The sequence below is a fragment of the Haematobia irritans genome, chromosome 3 (assembly GCF_050003625.1).
Source record: "Haematobia irritans isolate KBUSLIRL chromosome 3, ASM5000362v1, whole genome shotgun sequence".
Classification (NCBI taxonomy): domain Eukaryota; kingdom Metazoa; phylum Arthropoda; class Insecta; order Diptera; family Muscidae; genus Haematobia; species Haematobia irritans.
The window spans coordinates 115,946,487-115,959,636 of record NC_134399.1 but is presented as its reverse complement, the minus strand read 5'-3'; the positions used below and the strand labels follow the sequence as shown (position 1 = coordinate 115,959,636).

The 13,150-nt window shown below is 31.2% G+C and overlaps 2 protein-coding genes across 3 annotated transcripts in view; one reads left to right on the top strand and one right to left on the bottom strand.

The window, feature by feature from the left end:
* Positions 1-2,127, top strand: part of MAPk-Ak2 (MAP kinase-activated protein kinase 2) — a 54,221-nt gene extending 52,094 nt beyond the window's left edge. Inside the window, exon 7 of the mRNA XM_075298617.1 lies at positions 46-2,127. Within this exon, the coding sequence (XP_075154732.1) occupies positions 46-141 (96 nt within the window). The 3' untranslated portion in view covers positions 142-2,127. The remainder of the gene's footprint in view (positions 1-45) is intronic.
* Positions 2,128-6,283: 4,156 nt separating this feature from the next.
* LOC142229847 (protein arginine N-methyltransferase 1-B-like) lies at positions 6,284-11,838 on the bottom strand. Of its 2 annotated transcripts, none has more exons than XM_075300430.1 (4): positions 11,670-11,838; positions 10,562-11,241; positions 10,317-10,493; positions 6,284-7,435 (listed from the first exon to the last, which is right to left on the bottom strand). In XM_075300430.1, exons 1-4 carry the CDS (start codon positions 11,749-11,751, stop codon positions 6,935-6,937), a joined length of 1,440 nt encoding a protein of 479 aa, XP_075156545.1. In that variant the 5' UTR covers positions 11,752-11,838; the 3' UTR covers positions 6,284-6,934. The 2 variants fall into 2 exon arrangements, with proteins under 2 accessions (XP_075156545.1, XP_075156546.1); XM_075300431.1 differs by lacking the exon at positions 11,670-11,838 and adding an exon at positions 11,307-11,592.
* Between the last annotated feature and the right edge of the window lie 1,312 nt (positions 11,839-13,150).

Sequence of the window (13,150 nt, the reverse complement as noted above, 5' to 3'; positions counted from 1 at the left end):
AGAGAGAAAGGAATTCTATTTTATTTTTATTTGTTTGTTTTACAGATGCACATTAAAGCTTTGGATAAATCTAATAATCCTTTACTAAGTAAAAGACGAAAAAAGATTGAAGAAATTGCAGCAGGTGCTCAAAATAATTAGAAAAATCAATTTGTCCCACGGGCTGTTTTTTTCTTTTTTTGTTGGTTTCATACTAAATATGTGGTTGGGGGAAAAACGAACAGAACATACTACTTTGAATGATTTGACTATTTATTAATTGTGAGAAATAAATTAAGATGTTTTAAGATATAGTGATGATAAAAACAATAAGCAAGAAAACAAATCCTTAAGAAAAAAAACTATGTCCCAAATTTTGCTACTAAACTATATAAAATTTTTATACGATAATATCACACCAAAATATTTATTTGCTATTTTTGGAAAATATTTTAATATTGTATTAAAAAACTTAATGTTTTTAATCAACAATCTTTTTTTATGTCCACGATCAAATTTGTCTCTAAATCTATTTTTTTAATATATTTGAAATTATCAAAAAAAAATTATACGTATTACAGTAGTATTATATAAAATTTGTTTGAATTTGTTTGTTCCTGATAAAAGACAAAAAAAAACATTACACATCACTTGGACAAATTTTGCTTATAACTATTTGCGGTGTGATATTATTGCAATATCGTTTTTACGATATTTTTATTAGAGAACTTCATAGGGAAAAAACGACAATTGCACAAATTTTTTTTAAAGATAGGATTATAAGATAACCAACCCCTAATTCATAGAATACCGTAAAATACCGACAATTTTAATATTGCATGTACTAGGGTGATTCGATACAAAAAAAATGGAACAAACATTCTGGAAATGTGGCGATTTTTCCAACGCGATACACTTTGACCACCGTTGCTTCAACTTCCTTAACCCATCTTTAAATTATTTCCTGTCTGCGAACTAGGCCTTAATGGTGACAATAACTTTTATTAGTGCCCATCTTCAGGCATGTTTTCTTCAATTCAGCGTCGAATCGGCCCAATAGTTCGCTTTGTCCTTCTGTATATAGTCAATGTGGACAACTGTTTGTGAAAGGCAGAAAGCGGTGACCATCACCTTTTCGATCAAAAGACTAGACTTAAATTTATATTAAAATGTGTTTTTACATAAACAAGAACAAAAATATGCCGTTGGTTAAAAACCAAAACTCAATACTCCCACAAAAAATACAATATTATTAAAAAAAAAAATCCCACAAAAAATACAATATTAGAAATGTAGGTATTTTATGGAATTTTGCTTAAAAAACTCTTCGACCTATTTTAAATTTATCTACACAATTCCTTAAACAAAAAATCGTTAATTTTATATTGATAACAACTATTAATCTAATCCCCCATAAATCGCCACTGTCGTTGACCCTAAGAAATTTATTTTGCTATTTAAGCTCTTAATAATTTTTGTTTTTTGTTTTTAAGAGATCAACTTATTCTTTACTATGTAAAAGCTTAAAAACAAAACAAATTAATTAAACTTATTTATAGAAACCATAAAAAATTAATAAAAACGAATTAAATAAAAAATCTAAATAAACAAATACAATAACAATAAAGTCAATATTAAAGTTAACAATTGCTCTATTATATATATATATATTTAAATAATATACAAAAACGTTGAAAGAAATTTTAAAAAGTTGAAAGAATTGTATGAACTCTTTACAAATATATTTAGTTTTTTTTCTCTCATAAAAAACCGGCGTCTATCGCATATTTTTACTTACCCATCATTATTTTCTATTAGTTAGAGAGTTATTATTATTATAACTTTATATAAAATATTGCTTTAATTTTTCCTTTTCAATTTCATGCTTACATGAAATATTAAAAGTATTTTTGTAGCTCTTTTTAGCGCATATAAATAATATAAGAATATTTTGCAATAAATATTTTAATAAAAAAAAAAACAAAATCAAGATTATTCTATAGTTTTGACTTCAAATGTTTTTAATGTGGATGTATGTGTATGAATGAAATTTACGCATCTAAAGGAAATATATTTGTGTAAATTATTGTAAAAAAAAACAAATTGGTGTAGTTAATTGTATACAATAAAATATTTTGAATTGCATAACTCCAGCATTTATTATTACTTTGAACTGAGCATTATATGTTTCCTCGCACGTCGACCAAATAAAAGCAAACGCCAATTACTGATATTCACCATATGAATATTTTTTCTAAAATAAAAAAAATTGTACTACGGTCTACTCACCTTCCAATTGGCAGCAATTCAGCTTAGTTTTTACAGGTTCGGAAGTCGACTTTGAGATTCGGTGTTTAGGTTAGGTATAGCGGCAGTCCTAGGTTATTTGCTACTTCTTTAAAATTAACTCGCCGGTGACAAATACAAGAAAAACGACGTCATGTTTGATGCCTATTTCTAATACAGAGCCTATTTTTAATGGAGCATAACCGTGACAAGAATATCGAGTAAAAAGCAGACTATTGCCCGTGTTCCCAAATCCACTTCCAGGTGAATGTGAATCAATTCCACGATTTTCGTGTCCTACAATCCAATTTCATCGGAATTTTCGTGAAATCAATTCACTTGTAAAAGTCTTGGTGAAAGGTGAATTATGTCCAAGATGGGTGTATTTCCGGTTAAAAAAAGTACTCGCGTAAAAAATTTGAAATGTTTTATATTTAATACATGAGTTTTATTAAAACTGTGTCATTTTTAATTAAAAAAAATAATAAATTATAATAAGTCTATTGATTCCACTTATTTTTGTGTGATTTGTGCAACCCAGCTGGTTACAGAAAAGTTCAAAAAAGAACGTGGAATTGAATAGTGGAATTGAAGTGGATATCGGAACATGGGTGTATGATGAAAAATAAATCGTCAGTTTTACATTTTTTGTATTACTTGTAGACTAAAGTTTTATTGTTATTTAGATATTTCTCACGAATCTTTGGACGGTCCAGCTACCACACAGATTAAAAACAAGTGTCTAGATAAAATTTAGAATGTACACAAAAAAATATTTTTTGTCTTCAATCATTGGAATGATAGTATCAATCACCAAAGTCTATTAAAAAATTAATTATCCCAATTAAAAAATTGATACAATTATTTTTTGTGATTTTTTATACCCTCCACCATAGGATGGAGGTATATTAACTTCGTCATTCCGTTTGTAACATATCGAAATATTGCTCTAAGACCCCATAAAGTATATATCTTCTGAGTCGTGGTGAAATTCCGAGTCGATCTAAGCATGTCCGTCCGTCCATCTGTTAAAATCACGCAAACTTCCGAACGAAACAAGCTATCGACTTGAAACTGGGCACAAGTAATTGTTATTGATGTAGGTCGGATGGTATTGAAAATGGGCCATATCGGACCACTTTTACGTATAGCCCCCATATAAACTGACCCCTAGATTTGGCTTGCAGAGCCTCTTGGAGGAGCAAAATTCATCCGATCCGTTTGAAATTTGGTACGTGATGTAAATATATGGTCTCTAACAACCATGGAAAAATTGGTCCATATCGGTCGATAATTATATATAGCCCCCATTTAAACCGATCCCCAGATTTGACCTCCGGAGCCTCTTGGAGGAGCAAAATTCATCCGATCCGGTTGAAATTTGTTACGTGATGTAAGTATATGGTCTCTAACAACCATGCAAAAATTGGTCCATATCGGTCCATAATTATATATATATCCCCCCATATAAAACGATCCCCATATTTGACCTCTGGAGCCTCTTGGAGGAGCAAAATTCATTCAATTCGGTTGAAAGTTTGTACATTGTGTTAGTATGTGGCCGCTAACAACCATGCCAAACTTGGTCTCGATTCCAATCATGCCCATGTTTGCAGACAAGTCGATAAGGTAAATTCCTCATAAAATTATTCGTGAGTCACAATATTTTTCGCGAGTCCCGATATTTTTCGTGAATCACGGTATTTTTGGGGAGTCACGACATTTTCGCGCGTGAGTGTGCGTGAGTCCTACCAAACAATGTTGTTGTTGTTGTAACAGTTTTTAAAGTAGTTTCATCCATTTTGTTCTACGCTTGTGTAGTTCAGCTGGTAGCCAGATCAAGGAACACTGCGACAAGGATGGGGTGTGTCCAGAGTGATCTGGTAGTGAGACGGGTAGGCTTAGCTGGACAAGCAAAAAGGTGACGAGTGTCATGTGGCCCTTGATTACATATGGGATACACGTCAGCTACGCTGCTATCAATCACTGATAAGTACACCCAAAGAAATTTGTTAATAGGGACAGCAGAAGTCTGCTAAAACAGCAGAAAGTCTGCTGAAAAAGGGACAGCAGTCACTGTTTGCTGAAATAGCAAGCATTTCCTGCTATTTTTTAAGCTCGACTACACTAAATCATGTTTTATTTTGGCTGAAACAAATATCAACTTAGGAGCTACCCTAACATAATTAAAACAATATTTTATGAAAATCTATAGTAATTGATTAAAAATCTGAATATTTATCGAATTGAGGCATAACAACATCGTATTTATGAGCTTCTAAGTATTTTACAGTACTAAAATATACCAAAAATTACTTTTGGTTCTTAAATATGCTTTGGGGAAAAATGTATAACCTAAAAATTTTATAATTTGTTGTTCATTAGGCTCTGAAGTACAAAAATATAACAGCAGACATCGACTGCTGTTATTTGCAGACTTTTTTCTATGAGTGTATGAATTGAGGCGGCTGCACTTGCCTGATCTTAGTTGGGCCAAAACTACCCTTGTCTGCCGTGGGAGGTCTCTCTCCTCCGGTGCTATGGGCGGCGGTCGGACTCCGAGAACAGGATTAACCTTGTAGCTTCCCGCCGCTTCAGCTACAGTATCCTCATGAATCCTGTTCAGACCTGTCTGGTATGCTGCCTGATCTAGAGGCTCTGTTTTGTAACACTGGATCTCGGGCTCTAGGAGGTGAAGATCAACCCTTACATTCCTGGGTGGAGGTTGTCTATCCACAAGATGGTGATTCGGATGACAACTTCGATGGCAACCCGAGAGGTACTGCTTTGACAACATGTAGTTGTGTCGACGCACTGGGATGATCTTGGTCTCCGCATAAAGGTGATCCAGGAGACATCCTGTTGCTGTTCTAAGGGCAGCGTTCTGACAGGTCTGTATGTTATTCCACTGCGTATCGCTCGTTTGAGGTGTCCACACTGGCGCTGCATAGTTTACCACTGACCGGCCAATTGCCTTATATGTAGTTAACAAGGTTTCTTTGTCCGCACCCAAAGTGCTGCCGGCAAGCGACTTGAGGACCTTGTTTCTACCGCGGAGCTTATCACAAATTGCAGTGGCATGGGCGGACGACTTATAAAGGCTGTCGAATGTGACCCCGAGAATCTTGGGGTAATTTGTTGTCGGAATTGTTTCGCCAACGACTCTGACATTCAACTGCCGGCGTACTTCCGCCGTCCATGGAGTGAATAGTGTAGCTTAGGATTTGGTGGAAGATATCCTCAAATTTCTTGCAGTGAAATAACTGGTAAAATCAGCGAGGTAGGCATTTAATCGATCGCAAATGTCATCAACAATGGGCCCGGATGCCATGATTGTGCAATCGTCCGCATAAGACACGATCTCGACGCCGTCAGGAGGGGGTGGAATCGAGGACAGGTAGAAGTTAAACAGTGCCGGAGATATCACCCCGCCCTGGGGAACTCCCTGTTTAACTCTACGAGGTTTTGACTTCTTGTCCCTGAATACCACGTACGACTGGCGTCCACTCATATAATTCAGAACCCAACGCTTCGTTCCTGCCGGTAGGGACGTGTTCTCGATGTCCTCGAATAATGTGGCATGGTTGACCGTATCGAACGCTTTCGATAGGTCAAGCGCCACGAGGTCCGTCCTATGACACGGCTTGGGCTGATTAAGTCCCCTATTGATATGTGTCGAAATGGCATGTAAGGCTGTCGTCGTACAATATCGTGCGTGAGCGATATTAGTAACCGAATCGATACAAAAACGAATCATTGGAGTATATGATCAGATCACAAAACATTTACAAAAATGTTGTGTGAATGAAATATTATTTTATTGTTATTTATTTATAATAACGAAATTCGACAAAAATCCAAGTTAAATAGATTGAATATTAAAAAATATTCAAAACCAACGAAAAAATAAATGATAAATAATTATAAGTACAACATATAATTAATTACACAAAAAATATATCCACAAATATTTTGTTGGGCGAATGATTGTAATAATAATAATAATATATATTGCATATAAGGGCACTTAAAATTCCTTTTATTTGGGGTTATAAGGTTTTTTGTTTATCAATTTCTAATATCCAATTTGATGACAATGTACATCTCTATTATTTCAGATTTGTTTTAAAACAAAGAATAGAAGGCCGTATACCCCTATATAACCATCCTTTAATCTGTGCATTGATTGAAGGGTTGATTTTTCAACAAACAAATTAACGTATGGAATGTAATTCTATCTTAATCATTTAAGATTATATTTCAAATGATATTATGAATCGATCGTTCATATAAAATTGACAAACTAATCTTCAAATAATCGTCAATCCCAATCAATTAGGAATATTTCAGTTTTTCTACATGATTGTAATTCTGATTATCATCTAACCTGTTTTCAAAATATTATATAAAATTGTTCAGAATTCAAAATCATTTTTTGTGATTGTAATAATAATTCCAAAATGAGATTATATAATATAAAAATTATATATAAATAAATTTCATTGTGAATGTTAATAATGTATTAAAAAGAATAGTATTCGAATTTTCTCAATTTTGTACTAATATAGTCTATAATAAACAAAACAAATAAATTTCGGTATAATTCATGGTGGAAATTAAACAAAAGAGTCTATGTATCTAATTGCGATTATATCTCTAAATGCTAATATTAACCTTTTTTGGAATGTTTTTTCTTATTACGTCGTTGTTTGCGACAAATATAAATATTATTTCCCAGAGCAAAAGTCTCTGATCTTTTTGGAAATTTCATAGTAGATAGGCTTGATTCTGGTTGGTTTATTGGCTCAACAAGATTTGATTCGAATTTTGTAGGATAATCAAAATTTTCTCGAACATTTGTCGATGATAATTCCGCTTTTGATTGTATTTCTTCGATGTCCTTAGAAATTACATTGTTTGTGGAATTCGCCATAGGTTCCATTGGAGCTGTTGCAGGTCTCATATCCCAACTCATTTCGATGTCTACATCCGGCATTAAGGGATCACCCATTAAAAGCTCCACATTAACAATCATATCACTAAGATCGACAGGAGTTTTTTTCGAGAACATTTCTATACCACCATAGTAGATAGTATTCTCCTTAACTGATAACGATTTGTCCAGAAATAATAGAGTTTGCATCCAATTTGTTCCAGCTGACCAAGGATCCTAATGAAACATTGATTTTTTGAAATGAAATCAATAAATACAGCATTCAAATCTCATTATGATTTTTTAAATGTTATTTCAAATGTTATCAAATGTTATTTTAATTTTGTACTTTCAAACATGGGCAAAAAATTTTGCCATTCTAGTGATGTTATATGGTGCTGTTATCAGTCCCGAATCGATTTCTTTGGGATCTAAAATCAGAATCTGAGTTTGAGCTCAATAAAGTGGCTAGTGTTCTTTAAGTCCAAAAACATTAGTTATCGAAAATGAAGCACATCGTGATATTTCCCATATAAATATCAAAACTTCTCTCGCAAGTTTAATCCAATGTCCTTGAAATTTTTAATCTTTATATGTTTTTATTCGACTGCAAATTATGTATGTCCTTTTTTACTTTTCTGAATAAATGAAATGCATGAAATTAAAAATTCATTCCGTTGCAAGAGTTCACAGTATCTATGAAATAAAAACTACGGACTACGCAAGCAGTGATGAAAAAACACTCTTACGATCATAGGCTGGATTGAAGCCGAGACGAAGTCAATATCAGCTTCAGCATGAAATTCAATCATTAATGTTTTTCAAAATCGTCTAATTTTTACCCTAATCAACTTACCGGCAACTTGACTAAATTGGAGATCAACGACTTATTATAACGGTTGCCACTTGAGCCAAAAATAATCTACCACAATTTGGAGAAAATTTTACCAAAAAACTACCCAAGGTATATTTAGGAAGGTAGTTTCAAGCTATCAGATGATTACAATTTTTTCATTTGAGCAGAACTTTGATTGTCGGTATCTGCTTAATGGCATAGGCGTAGCTAAAGGGGTTTTATGGGTTTTTCATCTCCCCCTACCAAATACCATTCAGTATTTCTTCAAATCATGATTATATATCATTGAATTAAATATTATGGTTTCTTCCCATCTATAAGAATTTATTTTTTCTCTTTTTGAGGTATCTTCACAATGAGCACACATCGTAGCTTTTATCCCATACGAAAATGTTGCTAGCTACGCCAATGTTTAATAGACAATTGTGACAAATAAAAATAAAAATTCAAAATAAAATTATTTTATACCAAAAATTTTGAATTTTCAATTTGCTTTAAATTTATGACAGAAAAGTATCGAAATAAATTATACTCATAATTGATGGTAAGAATTACTTCAATTATTCTTGTAGACCGTATCATATTTCGAAGCATACATCGATCATTTCCAGATTTTCTCTATTTTAAATTTCCAACTTGTTGAACATATTGTTTAACAAGTGAGAAATTTAATTCAATTTGACTGACAATCAAAGTTTCAATATGGCGACTGACATTTTTGTTTTTGTAATACTAAAACTACCTTACTAAATTTGCCTTGAAAACTACCAAACAAAAAATATTACTTTTCAAAATTTTATTTCTATAGAAAATTTTGTCAAAAATGTATTTCGTAGAAAATTTTCCCAAAATTTTATTTCTATAGAAAATTTTATCAAAATTTTATTTCCATAGAAAATTTTGTCAAAATTTTATTTCTGTAGAAAATTTTGTCAAAATTTTATTTCTATAGAAAATTTGTCAAAATTTTATTTCTATAGAAAATTTTGTCAAAATTTTATTTCTATAGAAAATTTTGTCAAAATTTTTTTTATAGAAAATTTTGTCAAAATTTTATTTCTATAGAAAATTTTGTCAAAATTTTATTTCTATAGAAAATTTTGTCAAATTTTTTTTTCTATAGAAAATTTTGTCAATTTTTTTTTTTCTATAGAAAATTTCGTCAAAATTTTATTTCTATAGAAAATTTTGTCAAAATTTTATTTCTATAGAAAATTTTGTCAAAATTTTATTGCTATAGAAAATTTTGTCAAAATTTTATTGCTATAGAAAATTTTGTCAACATTTTATTTCTATAGAAAATTTTGTCAAAATTTTATTTCTATAGAAAATTTTGTCAAAATTTTATTTCTATAGAAAATTTTGTTAAAATTTTATTTCTATAGAAAATTTTGTCAAAATTTTATATCGATACAAAATTTTGTCAAAATTGTTTCTATAGAAAATTTTGTCAAAATTCTATTTTTATAGAAAATTTTGTCAAAATTTTATTTCTATAGAAAATTTTGTCAAAATTTTTTTCTATAGAAAATTTTGTCAAAATTTTATTTCTATAGAAAATTTTGTCAAAATTTTATTTCTATAGAAAATTTTGTCAAAATTTTATTTCTATAGAACATTTTGTCAAAATTTTATTTCTGTAGAAAATTTTGTCAAAATTGTTTCTATAGAAAATTTTGTCAAAATTTTATTTCTATAGAAAATGTTGTCAAACTTTTATTTCTATAGAAAATTTTGTCAAAATTTTAATTCTGTAGAAAATTTTATATCGATACAAAATTTTTTCAAAATTGTTTCTTTAGAAAACTTTTTCAAAAGTTTATTGCTATAGAAAATGTTGTCAAAAATTTCTATAGAAAAATTGTCAAAATTTTATTTCTATAGAAAATTTTGTCAAAATTTTATTGCTATAGAAAATTTTGTCAAAATTTTATTGCTATAGAAAATTTTGTCAACATTTTATTTCTATAGAAAATTTTGTCAAAATTTCATTTCTATAGAAAATTTTGTCAAAATTTTATATCTATAGAAAGTTTTGTCAAAATTTTATATCTATAGAAAATTTTGTCACAATTTTATTTCTATAGAAAATTTTGTCAAAATTTTATTTTTATAGAAAATTTTGTCAAAATTTTATTTCTATAGAAAATTTTGTCAAAATTTTATTTTTATATTTTCATTTGAAGTATTAAGAAATGACTCACTTCTACTGAGCTCCTACAAAAAAAAAACCTATAAATTTTATAATTCTAGGATACATACCGTACTGAAACCCAATGGGGTATGTGATTTTGTGAAATAAATATGAAAGTACAAGCTAAGACCATCCATATGCCCAGCTTTTTCTATAGGCAACATAAATTTGCTACGAAATTTCAACTCGTCCTTAGTTGCCTTATTTAAATCCAGCAATTTTATGGGACATTGTTTGCTGAGAATCTTAAAAACAAAACAAATGGGATATATTAGTATATAATTATTTTCATTATTTCGTATTTAATATATACCTGTTGTGGCTTTATTAATTGATAACGAGGTTCCTTCAATGCTACTTCTCTCAAGCATTGCATATTGAAACCATAAACACCTTTCCACCATTCTATATTTTCGTTCTTATGCTTTCTGTCTTCGAAAGCAATCATAAAAAGCTTAGCCTGATCGGGAAATATAAGACCGCCTTCTTTCTTAAGCCATTTGTCTCGAGCATATATAACATCTTGACATGTTGATTGAAAGAGCATAGCGTAACCAACCCAATCACTTATAATGATATCCACCTCTTTAACGGGTAATTGTATTTCCTCAATTTTTCCCTTTAATAATTCTATAACATCGGCATATCCATTCGCCAATATAATTTGTTGTGCATAGTCAATAACATTTGAAGGATCTATTGCATAGACTTTAGCCGCACCCGCTTTTACTGCAAACATGGAATATATGCCTATGCCACAGTTGACATCCAAAACAATTTTATCTTTGAACAAATGGCGATTGTATAAAATCGCTTCTTTATATTTTTGAATTCGGATTTTATCTTTCAAGTGTTGATGGACCATTTCTATGTGGGCTTTAACATCAAATTGAAAATCTTTGGAAGTCATCATATCTACAGGAGTATGATGGGATATTGTCAACGTTGTGGACGCGGTTCCATGTCCTGAATCTGAATCCTCTTTAAACTCGTCTACAAATAAAAGAAAAGAAATATATAACTCGCGAATGTTTAGAAAAACTAGCTTCGCTACTCACTACTAAGTTATAGCTACAAAAAGGGAAAGAAAGGCCATTTGAAATCATTGAAATAATCGGATTTTTTGGCAATCTTGACAGGTCTTAAATTGCATAGGCTTTGTTTACAGACATGCAAAAGGTGATGTTGTCACCAACGGTAAACTTTTGCCAGTTCAAGCGTGCATACCACATTTAGCTCCGTTGTTATAAATTAGAGAGCAATTGGATGCTATGTAAGCTATCTCAAAGTGCCATAAAAATAATCGTTTCGGAACTTCCAAATTCCACAGCTTCATCCACTTGCAATGAAACCAATTTCGGTGAATTTCAACAAACCCATGCAAACAATATGACCTGTTGATTATTTTTACACATTGATACCTTCGTCGACATCCTCCTTATGCCTGATTAAATTTTGCAGTTTTCTTGAGGTTTTTTTCGATTTATTCTTTGTTGAACTCATATTTCAAAATTGTTGACTTTTAGTTTTTACAATCGAAAGATTTTTCAAATTTCTTTACGAATACTCCTTACTCTCGAATGACAGCACATATTTTCTTCTTCTTCTTCGCACATATTTTCGAATTTGAGAAAAACATATGGGCACATTCCGTCAAACATAGAATTAGTACAAACGTAATGCAAGTCGTTCGTCAGTGTATAAATACACTCATAGCGATTGCCGGTTGGCGAAATGTCATATTGGCTTTGTAGACACAAACACGCGGAATTCACTGCCTAAAGGTGAGTACTATGTTCGTAAACACAAAAAAGTACAAAAATCTGAGTGAAAACGATTATATTTTTATAAAGTCTTAAGAAATAATGAACGGAAACGATCTAAGGAATTGATTGTGAACCATTTTATATTTATAATTTAATTAATTTAAAAAAGTAACCGTGAAAAGAAGCTGGTTTTCAGCTTGAAAACTGAACATAGTACTCACCTTAAAGCCTAGTACTAAGATCACGTTTTCGCACGTTCGTTTTGTTTGATCTGTAGCCTAGTACTAAGATCACTTTTTCGCACGAAAACTGTATATAAAAAACGTTAGCGTGGAATAATTCCGAAATCTTTGTTTTCAGCATTTTCAAACACATATTAATACAACCATATTTACGTAGATATATGAAGATATTCGTTTTTCGCAGAAACGAACTTAGTACTAAGTATTGCCGCTAAAATCGTCAATTAAAAATTAATCCACTTTAAGGAATACAAACTATGTAAAAATTTGCTTTTGGCTATTCCCCATCAAGATATAATAAAAATTGCAACAAATATGTATAATTGTATGCCTTTTTTACTGATTTAGTTTTCACTTTAGCGATTTTAGCGGCTAAGCTCGACCTTAACACCCACCTTAAGAGTAAAACTTTTATTTGCCATCAAGAAACGCAATATGTATCTTGCCTTCGGCCGGGATTTAAGACATTCTTCTATGGACATTATCCAAAACGGGCTATCACGAGCCCAAAGGGGAATTGGTTTAATAACATTCCTCAAACTTTACTTATGAAGACATGCTATACCTCAATCGAAAGGCCAGATATCGACCCTTTGGAGAGCAATATATCTAGAACCGGTCATTTTCCGGGAAAAAATTTACCTTGTTAGAATGAGCACACCAAGCTACATAACATACATATATCAAATTCAAACAAATCGGTGAGGGCCCATAAACTGCCGTTTAGCCAACACAACAAAAATCGAAATGCTTCAATAGAACGTAACTTTCTATACGGATTAGCCTGAATATTTTAAAGATTTAGCCCAGTTTGCATTTATAATTTTAGTACTAGACGATACTCTAAATCTCTAAAGCAATAGTGAACAAATTGTTTCTCTCGTAGCACTAATT